Source organism: Chaetodon trifascialis, chromosome 5 (genome assembly GCF_039877785.1).
Source record: "Chaetodon trifascialis isolate fChaTrf1 chromosome 5, fChaTrf1.hap1, whole genome shotgun sequence".
In the NCBI taxonomy this organism is placed as follows: domain Eukaryota; kingdom Metazoa; phylum Chordata; class Actinopteri; order Chaetodontiformes; family Chaetodontidae; genus Chaetodon; species Chaetodon trifascialis.
Window position 1 is genome coordinate 11090222 of NC_092060.1, and position 21093 is coordinate 11111314.

The window sequence follows — 21093 nt, forward strand, 5'->3', positions numbered from 1 at the left end:
GTGACGCTAAGTGATGAGCTCTGAGTTAGAGCCATGCACACTCTGCGCCTGCAGGGGGCAGTGTTGTCGAGTGAGTAGCGTGATGGAGGTGCGCGTGTTTTAGGAACCAGAGAAGGCCACGCCGACCCCACTCCGAAACATCTAATTTCATGGTCAGTCGTTTTCGACCCATTAACGCAATTTTGTGTTGCATTATACTGCACATCTGTATCAAAGAAGGATTTGAATGATACAGGTTGGTAGTACATCTACACTTTTTAACACGTAGCCGTTCTCTGCAGATCTAATTATTTGGAGTATTTTTATTTCCTATCTGTTTGTTTGCACTGATGGTTTTTATAGGGCAAAACCCTTTGTGCAGCTACATCAGAAGGGATGAAGCTCCAACAGATCTTATATCTCATGTTGTGTCATCTAACATTCAGTTGTTAACTCCATCGTTACCGCCTACACGGACTGTCCTTTATGTTAAAACATTCGCACCACATGGCCGTTGCCCCACGTGTCTCATAGCTGTAGTACAAAAACATCACGAGTGGCCCCTGCAGCTGCGGGTGCAACACGCTGCCATCCAGACATTACTTGCATATAGCACATGGTAGCATTCGGAAGCTGCTTGTATCGACGGACACCACTGGGCCCCAGACTTCGTTTATTTCAGTTTGCAAGTTGAAGCTGTGAAACTTAACGTTGGAAACTTAGTTGTAAAGCACCTACAACTTTGAGGTCTTAGTTCAAGGCTGCGAGCGAGTGTTATATAGCGAGTTTGAGAACTTTTCAAAACACTTGTCCCACTCCGCCATCAGCAGCTAGCATGTCGACCGGCACAAATGAAGCTAAAAGCTGCCCCATCCCGACCAGGGTGCTCACCCTGAAGGACTGGTCCCAACTACCCGACTGTTACAGCCAGACGCCCGGAGGGACCCTCTTCTCCACCACGCCTGGAGGTAAGGACTTTTCGAGTACTACGCTTTCTCTGTGAATAATACTGCTTCATGTTTAATCTACTTTTTGCTCTCTCAATCGCGCTCGTCCAACAGAACTCAACGGGGATAGTTTGCAAGCCTGTAACTCAACAGTTTGTGCTTACGTGCAAATACTCACGGCTCAACGACGAGCTCTCGCGAGAAGTTGCAAACAATACACACAAAGCATCCGATAAAATATTGGATTGAAATACAGCTGAGCTCGCCCTAAAACACACTGCAGAACAACCCTATTAAAACCAAACTCGGGCGAAGTTGGAAAAATGCTTTGTGGCTCACATCATTTTACACATTGACAGTCAGCTGCAGCCTCCATGTTGCCAACAAGTTTGCTGTTGTTTTGATGGTTTGGGAAAGTGGACAATTTTTGTGAAACAATCAGTGATGAAGTATGAATGAAGTACTTTTACCACATTTTAAAATCAAAACAAAACTACATAGTAAAACAGCATGTATATCTTTCCATAGCTGATAGTGTAACAATAGTAGTAACTTTGACTTGCATACACAAGAATATTGGCAAATGCATGTCAAACATATATTTATTTGACCCTTTTTTCCACGCACATTGAGGTCTGAGCACACAGTCACTTTGTTTCTGCATCAAAAACACTGACGTCTAAAGACAACAAGAGCTGTCTAACCCGTGACTCGGTATTTGAAGAGGGTGTATGTGACCAGCTGCCTGAACAGCAAAGTGATTGGCAGTGGTGGAGGGGTTGGAGGCTGTCCTATCCCTGCTGCTGTTTTGCTGTGCATTTCAGGAAAAGTAGAGAACATTCTGTCCAAGTTGAGCGGAGAAGGCGATGTCTAATGCATGGGTGTATGAGATATATATAACATGCAACATGCAGTTTTGACTTGTATTCCACTTAATGTGCTCCACAGTTCACTCTGCTGGGGTCATGCCATGTGTCGCTGCTCAGACTGCCTCTTTTTTTTCCCCAACATACTGTAACTGATCCGCACTCCAATGCTGCCTTGCAATGCATTGCCTGTGTTAAAGCTTGCATTCCAGCCCCCTTTCCTCGCCCCAATTCTTTCTCTCTCCCTTTGTCCAGGATGAACTGCAGTAACATTACATAACATGTTTTTCCTTGTAGAGAGGTTGAGCAGATACTGTACAGAACGGTTTGAACTCCAATAAAAAAAGCAGCATACCACTCCTTGACTCAGTCAAATCCTGGTCAAACTTATCACAAGATGGCCTTTATGACACTGATTTTACTTGGCCTAAGTCCAAATGGTGACAGACATGAGACATGCCAAGTAAGTTGTCGATGTGGCAAGCTGCAGGGTTCATGTGGAGCTTTGAGCTTAAATCGCAGCTGAGATAACTCGAGAAAAGCCTTCCTTTGATATATACGCAAGCAAGCATGTTTTATCTGCCATCGATGTTAAAAGCTATCACTCAGTCATAGAACGGAACATGTGGCTTAAATCTCAAGGCCTCTCGCTTCAAAGACAGAATGTTTTGTGCTTGGATTTCCTAGAACTCATTGCAGTGGCAGCCCTCATCCCTCCCCTCTGCGCACACACAGGGCCCTCCTTTTCCTACTCAAATCCCCTCCGGTGGAGGATAATCATACTTAACCCTTCAGATGTGCACCTTGCCAAGATGCATAGGCAGTCTAGTAATAACAAGGTCCTCTTTTTATCCTGTAATTTTCCAACGTTTGGTCTGTTGTGTTTGTCTTCGGAGCATTTACTTCACGTCTTTTTAGGAAGTGAGATTTGACGCTTGGTTTACTGCAGGTCGAACACCAGATTTTCTCTTTTCCTCCTTCTCAAACACAGGTACCCGCATCATCTATGACAGGAAGTTTCTGTTGGATTGTCGAAACTCCCCTCTTGCCCGGACCCCCCCGTGCTGCCTGCCCCAGATCCCAGGGGTAACAGTACCTGCTACACACCCCATTGGGAAATTGCAGGATCTCAAAGAGGAGGCTGAGGAGGAAGAGAAGGACATTGCAGGTAAACAACCAAACAAGATGCACAAATTAGTTCGAAATTAGCTTGACTACTTTTATAGCATGGACTAACAATACAGTTAAACACACGTTCTCACATTAATGTCTACGAACACATCCAGAAGTTACTGAATTTAGCAACCATGTCCATACATCTCATTTGTCATGTTTTTGTTTTCTTTAACTGTTTCATATGATCAAAATATGTCCCACAATTTGCTATTTTGTAGCCTTATCTAATAAGAGAACTACACTACAATATACTGCTTTTTCCATCTGAATGCAGTGTTCTCAGGAACTTGCAACCCGGTTGTTTCCACACTGAGTCGCCAATTTAAAGTGTCATGAGTATGCAGCGTGCGCTAATACAGCAGATAGGTGCAGCATGTGTTCCTCCAATGCTATGCCTGCATTTTTGCAGCACAGCAGTTGTGCTGTGTTAAGGACTGGGACTGGAGTGATCAGTCATTATCACCATGTGTTAGTTTTGTCTTTCAGGGGCTGTGTCGTCATTGGGCATAGCAGGCTTTCAAAACTAGGCCACTGGCTTGGTGCTCAGTAATTATTATATATTTCAGACTGTATGAGAGATGTTCTCTGTTATAGTGTCTGCTGTTAGTTTGTTGTTGCTGAGAGGAAACAATGATTTGATGGAGATAAAATACCATGTTTTGGCAGCAATTCTCTTGTGGCAATGTGAGCAAAGGTTTGGGCTTAAGGGGAGGTTGAGACAGCAATTTATTATTCAGCGAAATACATCCAACCATCAATCTGTCCCTCTCCATTCCCCCTGTCAAGCTGAAGACCATGGGCTTTAGGGTTGACCCCCTTTTTCCTCTTGTCTTGCTTGTCCGGGTTGACGTAAACAGAGGACATGTCATGGCCTTTCGATTTGCAAGCTACACCCTTTTACTCAAGTGTTTTTGTCTGGCCAGTTATGAATGTATTGATGTCTGTACTTTGCCATCTTCTCTGCAGTCCGTTAAGGCGTGGTTGTGCTTTGGGGTTCAAACGGCAATGTTAGCTGTCAGCTGATTGTCAAATATCTTCACTTTTAATCTTTAACTGTTTCTTCTGTCCCCTTTTTTTTTTTTTTTTTTTCAACAGATGACAACCAGTTTGAGATGGACATCTGAGCTCCAGTATTACCTCCTGTGGAGAGTTATGAGTTAAAACGCCTCCAAGGTCATTCATGACTGTAATGCATTACATTTAAAGCTTTGTTTTTTCACCTTTTTTTTAAATAAAAGCTTTTGTGAGGAACCAAACAGAATGGGAAGCTAGAAAACTGTAGGGTGTTTTTGACCCTAAAAATGTACGTTAAGCAAAGACATGGTATTACATGGGTAGATGGGTTGCTGGCTCACTTCAGAGCTGCAGCAGGATTGGAAAAGTCCATTTTGATTTAACTTTTTTATCTTTTGTAAATAAGAAAAATTGTACAATGTAGCCGATTTTTTTTATTTTTATTTTTATTTTTTTTTAAGTTGGGGAATATGAGATGATTACATTACGACATGTAGAATTTTTCACTGCAGGCATCAGTTTTGTTTTGTTGTATTTCCCCCTAAAAGGATGGCTAACTTTCTTTGTGATAGGCAAACGTGTCTCCTAATACTGGGGGTCAGGGCCTACTGAAAATCAGCTCCTGCTCTGTTTTGTGCGGAAGGAGGGATTAAATGTGAATAATTTCAAATAAAGGCTGATCGAACTATCAGCAGTCACATGTGTTTTTATTTATTAAATGATTACCACATTTTATTTTGATTAATGTTGATAATGGTGTTATTCTTACTATCTATCGTCCAAAGTGTAATAAAACCATTATGTAATATTTTCTTATCTCACAGAGCTGCATGCTGTCAAAGACCTCGACCTCGTACCATTTTAACATCCAGTCTGTTTGTCATGCATGGACAGCACATTTGTTTGGAAAAAAAACCCTCAATTGTATTAATATTTTTTAAAATGTAGGACTTTCTCTCAACTGATATTAAAGTTTTAAATGTTATTCTTTCATGACAAGAAACTTTGGCACTTAAAGCTCAAAGCATGTAATTGCATAGGGGACAAATCTGTGTTTTATGGCTGTTAATGAGTGCTGACTGTGCAGCATAGCTAAGAGGAATTATTTCAATTAGCAAGAGCTTGTCTGTAACAGCCTCGGACCACCTTGTGTAATGGAAAAGCATGTGGCCTCAGAAACCTTCATGTGAAGCAGTTAATGAGTTGCATAACCATGTCCCGTATGGAGCAGTATGTTTTTGTGGACTCTCCTCACACAGCCAGAGTTGGCCTATCTGTGTTGAATTGATTAAGCAGTGAAGCAGTTGCTTTAGGCTAAATTTTTAGCATTAAGGTCAAAGGTATGCGTGGATTTATGTTGCTCAAGATAGAATATTGAACAGTCTGAATTATCATAATTTATGACCATCTGACATACTCAACTGGAGAAACACATTGAAGTCTATTGAAGCTGTAGCTGAAGATAGATTTCTGAGCAACAGGGTTGAACTCAGAGTGCACCTTCAGCATATGTTAATGAAAGGCTGAAGGCTAACCAGACCCACATACACTGTGTATTCATGAACAGGGTCAGGGCTGTGTATGTGTGCTCGTTCCAGACACTGATCTGTAGATTAGGCAGGCTGAGTGTGGGAGCAGGCCTGGCCTTAAGGAATGAGGGCAGCTGCAGCGCTGAGGGTGGACATACTGTAGCCTCTCTGCTATGTGGGGGTGGGGTGTGACACCTGCTGGTATTTGACCAGGCAGTTATCTCAAATATGTAATTGTGGATTTACTGAATATATATGACTCATGTTGAGGCAGATAAGGCATGAATATTGATTTCAGCACTAATGACACCAGCAGCTACTGATGATGTCTAAGTAGGCTATATATCTTCAGCATTCAAGTCCCCCAGCTAGTCTAGTCCCACAGCCTTGCAGATGTGACTGGTAGCCACTTTACATCTTTACATTGCCTTAAAGGTAAGAACTGATTTTTGGCTAGGAGGCTCTGATTTATTGAAATTTTTTTTAAATAATGAAGCTCAGAGCAGGTTTAAACTTGTGCTCAGTATTTGGTCCATCTCACTTCTAAGAGCATGCAAAGTAAAGTTGCCATGGGCTATAGTGTTGCTCTGCCCTAAATCAAATAGCAGACCCAGACGAGACCCACAGCAATGCACAATGATAAGATAACTTTGCCAAAAGTCAGGGTAAAACTGAATCAGTCTACACTTTGTGCACACTTGGCTGTTTTCGTAAAACGTGCCGATTGACCTGCATACACTGTTTGAACAAGTGTGTGTGTGTTTGTGGTAGGCACGTGAGAACCAGGCCAGGTGACTATGATAAACGCCACATGTTCCCTTCATGTAGTTTTGAGGGATTTCCTGTGCGGAAGAGGGGGCGATATGATGCCCATCCTTGTGCGCACTGTACACACACCTAAGTTTTTGGTGACAGGTAGTGAGAAGGACGTTTATACTGATACACCAAATCTGATGCAATCGCCTCAATGTCCTATTCTGGGATGGGCACCAATATACAAACACATCTTTGGTGTCCAGGTAAATGGGTGAGGACAGATATGCCCCAGGTGTACTGTATATTGATGCGAAATCCACCTCCCTTATCTGTCAATGGCATGGCTGCAACTCTGTCCTTGTCGTAGATATAAATTGACATATATGCACCATGATTTATGACTATGTAAATTTGATGTAAACATGTAAAATTCACTGCAAGCTTCCAGTCACACCTGCACATAATGTCCAACATACAGTCATTTGTCATGTGTCATTTTTAAGAAGTTTTAAATGGGATCACGTTAAGAAAGGTTTGTAGTGGGAATCCACTGGCTGGTAAATTTATCACTGCACATGTTACAGTGACACATACTAAGCATACCAGCAACTGTCTGGAGGAGGAGTGTCCAGAGGTGTCCAAGCATCTGCAAACATACATTTGACAAAACTTATTTTGTCTAGAAATGTTATGCATTCTTCAAGCCCCCATATTGTTATATTGCGAGCATGACAGAATAAAATTACACATATCATAGAAGTGAAAATAATCAAAATTTCCAAGTAAATTAAGAGAGAAAACAGAGCATACTTCACCAAACACATTACACTGAATTCAAATAGTGACCATAAATGTGTAGGTGTGACATGAGGTTCTGCTTGATCCCGATATGAAATCAAACCATTGACTGGAGAACCAGTCGGTGGTTTGATTGCTATACATCCATGAAATGTTGTTTTGGAAAATAACAGCCTTGTAGGATGGTAAACAACTTCACTCCAGACAACCAGCCCCCCGAGTTTCAATGAACTCTGGTAAACTTGCTCCATTGCCCTTTTCCATAAACAAAATATTCCCCCTTTTCATCTCCTTCCCCCCTCCCTTCCCCTCTGCTCCCCTTCTACTTTCCCCGTAAGAGGGTTGGGTAGAGTTGGGCTGGCGGACATGGCTCTATTTTTGTCATCTGCTCCTGTTGAAGCCGTTGGTACAGGCTCGGGCTGAATTGCCAGGGTGACGATGTAAACAGACACTGTAACACACGACCTGCTTGAGCACATCTATCATGGCGAGGAGGGGACGGGGCCTGAAGTTGACTGCATGTTTGTCTCATGCATGAACACACATTCACAAACCTAAATTTACATGACATTAACTTAAACATTCACATTGCAGGAGTTAAACCAACCATATTACAAAGTGACCTTTGTTGAGTTCACCAGTAAAATGATATTCAATTCCTAGATCACTGCAGTGCTTTGAGATCAAATCTGACACACAAGCTGTTTTTAGATTACACTACATCCATATACAAGCATGTTTCATCTTTGGTTTCACCTGTTTAGCTCCTGAAGGTGAGGTTTGCAACAAAGGACTGTGTTATGAAGGAAAATTAACTTTTAATTGTCCTCACAGAATTGAAAACAAACCTTTGTCTTTTTTTTAGTATACAACCAATATATTTAGAATAACAGCACAGAATACACTGAGATGCCATGTAGTTGGTTCATTGTTAGGATAAAGCTAATGACTCCTCTGCTGTTTGTTGCAGAATTGTCTCATAGGACAGTCTGCCAGGCTCTTGCATAATATGTCCCCGCTAACACTACATTTCAACAACATCTTTCCATGCATAACTTTGTACCAGCTGTAAACATGGTTTAGTATGTGTCATAGGTCAGGCCCTTGTTTGTCTCTCCACTGGTCTACAACTGTCTGTTTATCTAGACAAACTGCTAACCCTGTGTTGTACATACTCATTGTGCAAGCCTCATCGCGTGTTGCCACACAGTTTGGTATCACCTTGCAGAAAGGAGACCAATTCCTTTTAAGATCCACTGTCAATGGCAGCTGTCATGCTGGCTGGCTGCTGGTATGCTACTATACCCATACTGCACCCATATAATGTCAAGTCTGATGGAGGATCTGAGATGATGTTTCACAACCCTGTCTCAGCATTCTACCATCCCTGTGTGTGTGGCGCATATGCAATTGCGTTTACTTGACAGCTGTACTTACTATTTATTTTACAGATTAATAATACACACACACAAATAGATTATTTTACGTTTGTGTTAATGCAACAGTAGTTATTATCCAATATTATATAATAATGTAAGACTACAGCTGCATTCTGCTATAGCATAATGAATTTTTTGCTCAAGTAACATTGTGAATGCATAAGTATTTCTATGCTGTGGTATTGTATTTGTATTCTTCCACCACCGGCTTGTTTGTGCTGCATGCGCACATGCAATAAGGTACATGCTAAATATGCAATTGTTTGCAAGCGTGTGCACACCCGTTTAAATGCATATTTTTAATTAAATGCTCCTCGTATGATGGAGGGCCTCCTCTGAGTGGCATGTAATGCTGAAAATCACATTTTTTAAAAATAAAATACAGACATTGGTAAATTTGCCTTAGCCTACATAATAGAACAACAGTTGAGCAACTCACTGTCTGTTAAAAGGCAGAACAGCAACAGCCCACACTTCAGAGGACTAAACTGCGAATAGTCTGACATCTGCTGGTAGAAAACCAGTAATACATCTTCCCCAAACAGGCCTGCTGTTACATGGTGAATAAAATCAAAACGATGTAGTTTAACAAGGGCTCAAAAATGTTTATTTGTTCAAGTTCCATGAACGTATCAAAGCCTAAAACGGAAGTCCACGAGCGACAGGGAATGAGGTCACAATATAATGATTAACGTTTAATAGGTGCTCATCTGAGCTATTCCCTCTCCTCGTATTCATTTCGTCATTGATTCGGTGATGGAGGCCTATTTAATCATTCATCAAGTCAGATGATCAGGAGTCATTGCTTTTCCCTGACGTTCCATCTGGTCATCGCTCTGGCTTGTGATTGGACACTATGAGCAGCGGGCTGCCGCAGTAGCCAATCCCGTCTTTTGTTGCCCTCTAGCACTCCCCCGTGCCGTAACCTACAAGTGACATCACGTCCCGCAAGCGCGAGACGCACTTGGTTCGTAGAGGCAAGCAGATCGCTCACTGCGGTAAAAATAGTGCTAAACACTGAAGACAGAAGAAGTTTCTTTCTAAAGAGACATTGCTGTCGTGTACCACACACCAGGATACTATTTGTTTAAAGGTAGGTGGTCCACACATGTCCGTAACTCTTATTTTCATGTGTATAGGAGCCTAGTCATCATGAACTTAGGGGGCTGGGTAGCATTGCTATAACGTTAGTGGGTTGTGGCCTGCAGGTGCCACTGCCTTTGTTGGTAACTAAGCTTGTGTCTTAAACATTATATAGATAAGCTAACCTAATACCAGAAATGTGAAATATACTAATATTTCTACCACAATAATATTCATAGGCTACTGACATTAATAGTTATTAAAGGCTAATATGACGTTTAAGCTAAACTAGCTTAAAATAACCGAACTCAACTTCGTGTTATGCGGCTAAATGTCACTTTAGTTGATAGCTACAAAGATTTTGATTACTGTCCTGTAAATCCTTTATGTTCCGTGAGGTACAGTTTGTCGTGACCACAGTCCATACGTTTGCCTGTGTGTGTGTGTGTGTGTGTGTGTGTGCGTGTGTGTGTGTGTGTGTGTGTGTGTGAGAAGTCGTTGTGGTTCGGATTCCTCTTAATTAGGTCCAGTGGGGTGTCTTCATATACAGGCAGCCTGTGAGTCCTGTGATGTCTCCAGACGTAGAGAAAGCAAACAGGCTGCCAGGCTACAGAGCTGCTGTGCAACATGAACAGCTCAGCCTGTGGAAGCAATTAAATCAAGCTCTTTCTGTATAAACTAGCTTACACCTGTTCTGTAGACCTGCCTTCTTTACGTCTAGGGACAAAACTCAGAAATATTTGTGTTAAAGTTTAATCTTCTGGACATATAGCCTAAAAGTTGGTTAATTTAATGGGGACAATACAATTAGTCATTTTGGCAGATGCTTTTATCCAAAGCGATGCACATGTACATGCATTTATGTACATACAATACAGTTACAATTTACAATACATCAGCTCAAGTGGATTATATAGAGTTGAGATTTACTTTATCTGGTTCTTTGTTTCATCCCTCCCTTACTCTACTGAGGTATTGTTTTTGATTTAGGTTAAAAACATCCTCCTGTTAAGTGGCTTTCTTTATCATAAGTTCTTTTCATGCTGCTGTCATAATTGCAGATCTGTTAGTGAACTGACTTCTCCTTTAGACTCCTTTGTCGATATATATACTGCCATTAGGTTCAGAGGGACTTAATGGATTCGGGGACGTCTCAGGTAGTTGTGTTTGTATGTGATGTTATCACAGTGATACTGTTGTGTAAACATTGTGTGAGCTCACTCAGGTCACTAGGGGAAAAGCAAATGACATACAAATCACCATACACCCTGCTCAAGCCTTTATTTGAATCAACCTGTAAATCACTTTTCTTCCAAACTTAATCTGATACCAGTGACGAGTGCACATTTACATGGGTACAATAAAGACAAGGTGACCTTTGATTCTGGAGACATGATTAGCTGGAACAAAGGTACAACAGCCACCAAAGAAGGCTCCCCTGTTAACACAGAGAAAGGAATTTGAATTGTGTTATTTTATTACTTCTTGCTGCCTTAAGGTACAATAAAAACAAATCACTCGGGATCATTCTGCTCCTCCTGGTGCTTGGTAACCATAGTCACAGAGGCCTTGCCATCTGTCAGTAGCTCTAAGAACACATTCAGGAGGTGAAATGTCGGCCATCTTGAAAGCCACGGCGCAGTATTGCTGATGTTATAACAGGAAGTAGTAATTGGGAAGTAGTACTACTATATTATGTTGTGTCATCTGTCATTTTCAATTGGGTTTATTTAATCTTTCAATTTCAGACACTCTAAAGGGAAATGAAAAAGATGTAAAAATTGAACTTTTTATGCTAAATAAATACAGACCGAAGATTGGATGTGGGTGGAGTTGCTGAGCAGATGTCGTTTTCCATTTGGCCCACTTTCCTGTGTTATGGCTGTTCTACATGAACAAATTCAGCGATGGAGGCTAGCATGTGGGTAGCGGTGGACCCGGATCTGCCTTATTGGAAGCCATTGTTTGTAGGTCGGGAAATGCATTAACACAAGGTCTAGAGGAGAAGAAATAACCTTCAGACAATGAGCTAATCACACTTATTGCACTTTCTTAACAGATCAAATCATTGCACGGAAACCATGAACATGTGTTGTTGCTGATTTGACATGTCACCTTTGACGTCAGTGTGTCTGTGTTTGAAAAGGGGAAAACCAAGTATGACGATAAACCCAGTACAGGCCTGTATGATCAGCAGCTCTCTTCCTCTCCCTCTCTTTCCCATGGTTCAATTGATTAGCCTCACCCAGCACACTGTGAAACTGGCTCCTACATTGTTAAGTGCATGTGTGTACAGTCAGATAATGGTGCTTATCTCTGGCTGGGCTGATGTGGGTTATGATTGACTCATAATATGCCCTCAACTAACTATGAAATGATATATTTATGATTCCTGTTTGGCTGTGGAGACTGTGGTTATTTGCAAAGGTGTGGAATGGCAGTGGATGGGTTGAGGGATCAGGGAATACAACTATGTTATGCACGTTTGTGTTTTGGGAAACAGTGGCATCAGATTTGTGCCTGTTTGAAAATGTGTTCTTGTATCTGGACTCAGAGGAATTCTATGCCTAATGTGACTCTAGAGGCTGAATTACTTTTATTGTGCACACAAAGACACACACTCACGTACATTTTCCCGCAGTCCATACAATACCACACACTGTTCTGATCGTTCACTTTTATTCAGCAAAATGGAATTAAGGTGTATTCGCACCTACAAATATAAAGATAACTGCAAACTATGATGACGGCTTGTTATTTAAGCTTCACTGTACAAGAGCATCTGTCATCAGCAAAGCTATCGCTATAGTAAAGGACATTTTCATTGTTTGAAAAAGCTTTATTTTTTTAACCATTTCAATATTCCAAAAATATGTATGCTATATATCATTACACTGTGTGCATCATGATTAACCTCTACATATAAGTAAGCCCTTACATCTTATTATACATTATATATGAGAGTATTTAAAGTATGTAGAATTAATCTTGTATGTTATCTATAATATACTCTTTTACAGCAGAAAAACATGTTCTAATGTGTCATGTGGCACATAATGTAGTATTGACTTGTATTATTTTGCATTTTGTACAAACATTGATGATTGTAGCAGACAGCCATTACTTAAACCATCACACCTATTTTCTTGCTCTTTAGGTGACTCTTCGAGCCAAAGATGAATTTTGAGCAGCCCCCTCCATACAATGGCCCCACTGCTCCAGGCTATCCAGCTCAGGGTTACCCTCCACAGGTGAACATGCAGCAGCCTAATCCAGGTTACCCTAACTACCCCCCTGGACAAATGGGCCCAGGACAGCCTCCATATCAAGTGTACCCTGGACAACCACAGGTTGGCTGGCAGGGGGGGCCCCCTCCTGGGCCTATGTATGGGGAAGCTCCCAAAAATACTGGTGAGTGGTCACACACAGAGATTGACACAAATATGTCAGCCAGAGCAGGGCTGGAACCCAAATGCTGCCTGTTGTTGACAGAACAGGTAATGGTTAAACTGAAGAAGCTGCACTCCTGAATCCAGGCTTTTTAAAAGGGAAAGGTGTCAGGTGAATTTAGCAAAATTAGTTGCCCCATTATACAGAAAAAAAATGTGCATATAACTGATACAAAAAGTAAAAAACCCTTCAGATGCGCAATGTTCACTAAAGGGGCGCGGGTGGTGTGGTGGGTGCTCACTTGGCACCATACTAAATTACAGAACACATATATCACACTAACCTCTGCATTGACTGGAACTGCTTCTCTTTGGTGAGGTGTCTGATGTCAGATGGTAGTGATGATGATGATGATGATGATGATGATGATGATGATGATGATGATGATGAAGAGCTGCTCATAGCAGCAGGTCGTTGCTTTGCAGCTTAATGATTTTGTCTTGTGGGTTGTCAGACACATCAGCTGGTTCCACAAAGTAAATATGTTCAGTTCCCTTTGTTGACTTTTCATGTCCTGAAACCGCTCACCAAATGCCTGAAGGAGTTTTCACACTCAGCAGCAGATTCAGATGTCATAGCAGGTTTTTGCTCTTGCAGAGTAGGAAAATGCAGTTGAGGCAGCTTTAATTAACTTCAAATGGTTTCTCATATGAAAGCAGAGGGCCGAGAAGCTGGCTGGAGCTTGAGGTTTAACTCTGAGAGCTACTTGGTGAAATGCACCATGAAGACCACAGCACACAGACACTTGCTGCCACTGTGACACTTAGGAGCAATTTTACTTTGTCTGGTCCTCGCAGCTCCACACCAACAGCAAGGTCCTCCTTCACCAAGTCTCCCTCTGAGTGCAGTTGCAGCTTCTTAACTATTAGCTCACTCACCACAAAACTGGCCAGCAGAACTGTCTCTGTCAGAATGTGGCCGAGCGAAAGGTGCTTGTTGAATCCTCAAGCCTCAAATTATCCAAGTGTGTTTAGCTTGTTTGTAGCTGTACAACTCTTGAGATCATCACTGTGAACTCGTCTCCACAAACTAACTTAGACTAACTGCCTTGTCTTTGCTCACACTTGATGAAAACTCACATCAAGAAAAGCATAGCTGTGAATGATGAAATTAATGTTGGCTGAATTCCATTTAGCTGCATTTGTTTCAGGATCCTGGTATTTTGCATGCTGACTCGCTGTCATGCAGTCATGACTTACAGGCAGTCTCGATATAAAAATGGAGACACCATAATGTTATCAGTGACACCTGTGCTTTACCTGTTATGACAAGTGAAATAACTACTGTGTAAAAGGCCTATTATTCTCATTATCAATCAGTCATTATCAATTAATCTGCCATTTATGTTCCAGATTAATTGATTATTGGTTTGTAAAATCTCACAAAGAAGAAAGAACAGAAATCCTCATACCTGAAGGCTGAAACCGTCAAATGTTTGGCTTTTCTGCTCTGAAAATTACTTAAATGATCAATCAATTTCTCAAAACAGTTAGCCAATTAATTTTCTGTCTGTTGACTAATTGATATAATGAATGAATTGTTTCAGCAGCTGGGACCGCAAAATGCCAAACCTGTCGATATGTAAAGTAAGCAATTAAGGATTAAACCGCGTGAAGTCAAGCCAGGTTTAAGATAAAAGGTGTGTTAATGCTGTAGCACCTTCCACCTTCAGAGCATCCAGAAAACAGTGTAGCACAAGCTGTGAAACAAAAAAGCACACATGTCATTGTAAAATATTCAAAATGAATATGCAAAGGGAACAGCCTAGCTTCCATAGCACACAGGCAAATCCTTATTGTATTAAATCAAGCAATGATCTGTAATAGAGGCATTTCGATAAGCCTGGTTGATCAAAGGAGTGTTCTGCTATCAAGGTTTTTGCATTGAGCCATTTTGATAGATGTTCAGTTTTATGTATTGGCCAATCATTAACCACTTCTTTGTCAAATTATTATCAGAGTTCACTGGACCAGGAGCTGGTCACCTTAGTAACACATTCACCTGTGTCATGAGTCACTGCACCTGCTTCTTAAAAGCTAGATGAGTGTTTCCATGCACATGAATGATTAATCACCAACACAAGGAAGGAGAGATGTATTTGTTCAGGCCTGCTGTTTGACACGTTTTTGTTTTTCTTGTCTGGAACAGATGGTGAAGTTCACATTTGGGTCGTGTAACATGATTTTCACATGACTAATTGAGATATATGGACTGAAGGTGAAACAAAGACACTGCTGTACATGTGAAGGAAAAGGAAATGTCTTGTTGGGTCATGGGAGTGTGTGCTTCTAAAAGCTCTCATTTCACTGGTTTAATGATACCTCAAAGCAGTGCTAATGTTACTCAACTGTAACGCTGTCTGATCACGGCCCTGGGCTGCTATGGCATTACCATGGTGATGTGCCTCCCATGATGAGCGTAATTAGAGGAAAATCATAGCAGCCATGGTTACACTTCAGCTCGTTGCAGAAGACTTGACGGTGTAATTCTGAGAATTATCCCTGCTTTAATGCACTTTGAGAAAAAGGAATCACTAATTGCTTTCCTTCAATTGTCTTCCATGCTTTTCCATTCTTCTCTAAATCACCGCGTCAACTCCTCTCTCTCTTTTTTTCTCTGCAGTGTATGTGGTGGAGGACAGGAGAAGAGACGACACAGGAGAAACATGCCTGACAGCCTGCTGGACAGCTCTGTGTTGCTGTTGTCTCTGGGACATGCTGACATAACATATTCCCCAACTCTTCCTTTCCATTACCCATGAGCCCCCCGTTCCTGTGCCTCGAACCCCATCACCCTCTCCCCCATCTGCCTTAAACCTCCCTCCAAACCAGCCTTCCTTCTCCTCTCCCAGTCTTTTAGCTCATCCATAAATATAAACCTTGATCCCATATGGAAATCTTGATGTGAAGCCCTCGCCACTGACTGGCAGACAGACTGACTGACCCTGTCCAGGGGCTACTGTGTAGCAGCTTGTAACCGAGCTTCTAAACATAACCTGGATCTCAGGCTCTTCGCTGTAATCTTACCCTAACACACCACAGGCACAGAGACACACACACACACACACACACACACACACACACACGCACGCACACACCAAAGTACATACACAATGACACATACAGTGTATTTGGATCTCAGGCTCATCTAGTGTGACACTCTTTGGCACTTTATGATGATTACCTCTCTAAGATACTACTCCTGCCTGCCCTCTCAATCATCTCCAGCACTCCCTAACCCCACTTCAGCTAAGCTACTTTGCATTGCCAAGGACACTCCCTTATCCTGGACCCTCCATAGCCCAAAGGCCACCAAGACCCCGTTTGCCAGTGAGCCACAGGGTGCTCTTAAGAAGCTAATGCTTGAAATGTATCCCTTTCATTTGCACAAAAGCTGTTTTTGCTGACGTTTGTCTTCATTGAAATCACACGATGGTAAATGGAATGCATTTTTAAAGAAGACAGTGATTTATGTTTGATTACTGTTAACATTCGATGGCCTCAATGTTTTGTTTTTTTTTCATGGTGATCTTGATATGAAAAATTATTCCAATGTTATTTTTATTACATACCTTGCAGATAAAACTGAAAAACAAAACAAAACAAAAAAAAGTTGTGATTGCTTAACAGAAGAAACCAAATGACCTGTCAGATGCCTTTTTGCTTTGAATGAGAATCTTGCATTAAAATAATTTATTCCAATGAAATGGAGGGCTTTGTCACTTGTGTTTATTTGGGGTAGCTGCAGCATATACATTATGTGTGAGTGGTGTGTTGGAGGTGAAAGAGAGTGAAGAGGATAGGTCAGTATACTGTTGCTACCAGCGCCTGTCCGGATCCTTTCAGCTATTAATAACACAGTTGCTGGTGCAGGATGTTGGTTGCAACATGGCTGCCAGCTGGATGCATTAATGTGTTTCACCAAAGCTACTGTGGTTATATATAGAGAGAGATTCAAATTAAACCCACCTCCACCAACTACAACATCAAGATTATTCTGTATATTGACTACTTTTATATTTCTGATACTGTAGTTCTACTTAAGTGACATAACTTACATGTAACTTAGGAGCAAAAGAAGCTATGAGCACAACATCAGCATAGTATCACCATTTGAGTTGAAAATGGTGTCGAAACAAACAGTTTCATGCTAACACAATCTGCAGATATGGAGCAACATTAACTTGGAATCTTCTTGCAAGTTAATGCATCAGTATGTTTGGAGAGAAGAAAACAAATCCTCTTTGGTTTCCACACAATATAAGTCCAATATTCACTGTTAGCTCATTAGCTCTGTTTTTGGCCTTTATTAACTCTTGAGGGAAATATCTGGCTCTTCAGCTGCTAAACAATAACAATATCCACCAGTCCCAGTTGTGGCCAAAAACCAAACTATGACAGCTGTGTGAGTGAACCAAAACTGTAAAACTGCAGGCTGAAAACCAAAACAATGAGGGGGTTCATCACTACGAGGGACTCCTTTCACATGTCACATAGCCATTTGATCCATTGTTGTTATAAAAATATTGATTTTAGACGCTTTAATGCTCTTCCACCACTGTTTAAAGGGGACGAGGCATCTCATATTTAATAGAGTAGAATTATCTGAGGAAATAACATTTATCTGTAAGCACTTAAGAGTTAAGAGTTAACAGGGCTAACTGTAATGGCTACTTAAAAGCACGTCAGAATCAATGAACCAACAGTGTAAGATATATCGGCCCTTGTGTGTGCGATCAGGGATGTCAGCTATGTTTAGAGAGAGGGAAACTAGTAGTGTGTGGTTGTTTACTTGAATGCCATCAGTGACATTTATGTATTTTTACTTTTTAGTAATCTGAAGCAAAAATAAAGGCGATGCACAATTAACAAAGAAGGAAAAAGGCCGCTTGTTTCAGCAGCACTCCAAAGACTGTGCTGAAATGCAGCAAATCATAATGCATGTCATTCAAGTCTGGTGGAAGCTGCCGCTGCAAAAACAACATTGATAATCCCCGAACACAAAAATGAGATGAAAGTGCACAACACGTTGTTCAGTTGAAGTAAACAATTATGTTTTATTGATAAGGTTCTCAGAAGAGTCTCGTTTCAGTGAATGTATAAGAATCATCCTTTGATAATACTGATTTGGTACATTATGACATCCAGCACGAGTCTCTTCACAGTGAGAGGGATCCATTACTGCTACTGCTGTTGGGATCTAGGACAGAAATATCTCTGCTTCCAAACAAAAAACAGTCAAAAACAACAAACTGGGGATCGATATTGTAGATATGGAATATTAGAGTGCCACAAAACTCTAGAGTAGTAAGACCAGCTAAAGATTTTGCACATTACAAGCCACTTCCTCTTAGAAATATAAAACTTGATATTCTGGACAATATTCTACTGTGCTGCATAAAGGTAGGTCTATACACTGTACATCGAAATATATTTCGAAAAAACAGATTTCACAGTTTTAAAGACTTTATTTAAAGTATAAACCGTTTTTTTTTTTTAAACACTTTATTACATAAATTATTCTTTTTGAGAGTGACTATTATTTGCCCTGGCAGCAAACTGAAATTAATACAAAAACAAAAATGAACATTTCTTACATATTTTACAAAAGAAAATAAACTCATCCATTAATGTTCATTTGGAATAGAACTGGTGACTCATTCATGATTGTCATATAGTACTAAGAATAAATAAATAAAAAAGAATAAAATAAATACTAAATTAGCATGTTGGACTGTGAGTGTTGTGTTTGATCGTTCTGTACAGAAGTGCCTTGGTGAAAGTCTCACAATTCTACCGCGACTGAAACGTACAAAACTACGGCATCTACAGTATACGCAACATCCTGAAATTTAGTGTAGTCGGACACATATGTAGTAATATGATTCTTCTCCCCATTTCAAAATAAACAACGCTGTGTGACACCACTGTCCACAAATATAGCCATCACTTTTTTTTTTTACTTTGTTTTTTTAAAAAGTTTATTTTATAGTCCATTAACAACTTAGATTTGTTCAAGGATGCCGTTAGCTTGTGTGTTGCTTGGTTGGATGTGTGCTGCCTCGGCAGCAGAGGACTGGTCCGTGGTGGACGATGGGAGGCCTGAGACAGGGAGACGACTCATTGTATTGGACGACCTTTAACATTGCCTTGTCTGTCGCTGTTAATGATGTCCTCCGTTGATGTGTAGTTGTAATGGCTGCACTCTGGTGTGGCTTTGTCTCCACTTTGGTCCCTTTTGCCTTTAGTGTCTATTAGAGACAGACAAGCCTTCACTGCAGAAGCCAGCGCAGTACAACTCCACCATATGTTCAGTAGCTGTCATGGCCGCTCTCAGTGTGACCCAAAAAATATGGGCGAAAATATCACTATCTTTTTTAAAAAGGGGAATCTTCTTATTCATTAAGCAACAGTTCTCAAAGTTCTTCAGTGCTTTTTCAGTTGTTCAAAGTTTTTTTTTTTTTTAAAAAAAGAACCATTTGACCAAACTTGAAATTTTTTGCCGGTGGCAATAAAATTAACAATATGATTTCTGATAAGTCATTCTTTTCAAAAGTCCCTGCAGCGTTCCGCGAATAACCCCGTTAGTTGGTTAATTCTCCATGGGTTTTGAGAGGAGTAGGGTTGAGGAGGCTGGGTAGGAAAAAAGGAGCAGGATCTAGAGAAGTGAAAGTGGGAGAGAGGGAAGAGTCTGCCCATCAAGCAAGTTCAGGTGGGCTGTTACCTCTTTCCCATCTCGTTCTGTCTGAGGAACTGGATGTTGTTGCTGCTGTCAGCCAGTTCTGGATACTGCTCCACAGGCAGTACATAGTAGCCATCATAGCCTTGTACTCTACCTGTCGTTAGGAGCTGCTGTCTCTCCCCCTCCGTCCAGAGGCGACTGCCTCCCTTCCCGTCCCTGGCCCTCTGCTGTTCCTTGGCCCAGGCCCCAGCCAATGCTCTCTGCCGGGCCAGCTCCAACAGTCTTACCTTCTCTTCATCCACCACGTCCACAGCGAGCCCGTACCGAACACTCAGTACTAACGATGGAACCGCAAACTCCACAGTCACTCCTCTCCTTGAGCGGCCACTCACCGTCACATTGATACCGCTCTCCAGTGACTTACGGCCATTGGTAAGCCCCAGGGCCAACAGGTCACTGTCAGCAGAGCCCACTTTCACAAAGTAGTGACAGTCCTTTCCATCCTGGGTGTAATGGGTGCCTTCGAGGTACTGGGCGCCATTGAGCACCAGAGCCACTTTACGACTGTCATCACTGGCCAAAGCCGACACACCAGCCACCACTCGGCCTTCCTTAAGAGCCAGCATTACTCCTCGACCTATTATGGGGGTGCTGGTGCCAAACCAGTGCCCGGGCTTGTCCTTGCGCCTTCTACGTTCCTTGTTGAGGAGACGACCCTCCAGGGCCATGAAAGCCTGGTTGTGACGTTCTGCTGCCTGTTGCACACCAGTGATGAGCTGCATGAGAGGAGAGAAGAGATCTTTGTCACTTTGTTCAGTGATATGGTGATGTCTTAACACTGCTCGTGAGTGCTGTGAAGGATGACTGTATCTGTATTAACACAAACACTCATGTGAGAAGCTGAATCACTGTCATGGAGTTGACATTGGCTTTGATTCTGCTGATGGAAATATTTTCAGCGCAGTAGTCCATACCTGTCCATTCTCACAGTGCTGGGTGGCCTGCAGCTCATATGGTGGCTCCACAAAGTAGAGCGAGTGTCGAGGGAAGCCTGGGATTATGTTACTAAGCTGGAAGCCAAACATCACCAGCCAGCTCTTCACATCTACAGCAGACAGGAGGGAAATTAATTGGCTGAATAGCAAAGTTAAACATGTTAGCAAATGGATCATTTTTTTCATCACAAAAAAAGTCAAAGTGTATTTGCTTGTGTGGCTCATCTGGTGTTATGCAAAGCTATCAGACACTGTGTTGTCTGTAGTGCATTGTTACTTGCATAAACTACTTTGTCCATAACAATCTGTTCCTTCTGCACAGCAGAGATGTCAGAGACAATCTCTCCAGCTGATTTGAGCTTGTTCTGTAGACGTACATG

At 41.6% G+C, this 21093-nt stretch overlaps 2 protein-coding genes and 1 long non-coding RNA gene across 9 annotated transcripts in view; 2 read left to right on the top strand and 1 right to left on the bottom strand.

The window, feature by feature from the left end:
* The first annotated feature begins 62 nt into the window (after nucleotides 1-62).
* eif4ebp3l (eukaryotic translation initiation factor 4E binding protein 3, like) lies at nucleotides 63-4670 on the top strand. The gene is made up of 3 exons (XM_070963464.1): nucleotides 63-947; nucleotides 2784-2960; nucleotides 4064-4670. Exons 1-3 carry the CDS (start codon nucleotides 815-817, stop codon nucleotides 4090-4092), a joined length of 339 nt encoding a protein of 112 aa, XP_070819565.1. The 5' UTR covers nucleotides 63-814; the 3' UTR covers nucleotides 4093-4670.
* Nucleotides 4671-9453: 4783 nt separating this feature from the next.
* On the top strand, nucleotides 9454-16740 carry LOC139331819 (uncharacterized). Its single transcript, XR_011602201.1, has 3 exons — nucleotides 9454-9597; nucleotides 12745-12998; nucleotides 15660-16740. It is a non-coding gene; the product is annotated as an uncharacterized lncRNA (long non-coding RNA).
* Nucleotides 16741-18522: 1782 nt separating this feature from the next.
* tenm2a (teneurin transmembrane protein 2a) overlaps nucleotides 18523-21093 on the bottom strand; it is a 205346-nt gene continuing 202775 nt past the window's right edge. For all 7 annotated transcript variants that reach the window (XM_070962078.1, XM_070962083.1, XM_070962082.1 and 4 more), the window contains 2 exons: nucleotides 20693-20823; nucleotides 18523-20494 (listed from right to left, as the gene is read on the bottom strand). In XM_070962078.1, the coding sequence (XP_070818179.1) occupies nucleotides 19757-20494; nucleotides 20693-20823 (869 nt within the window). In that variant the 3' untranslated portion in view covers nucleotides 18523-19756. The remainder of the gene's footprint in view (nucleotides 20495-20692; nucleotides 20824-21093) is intronic.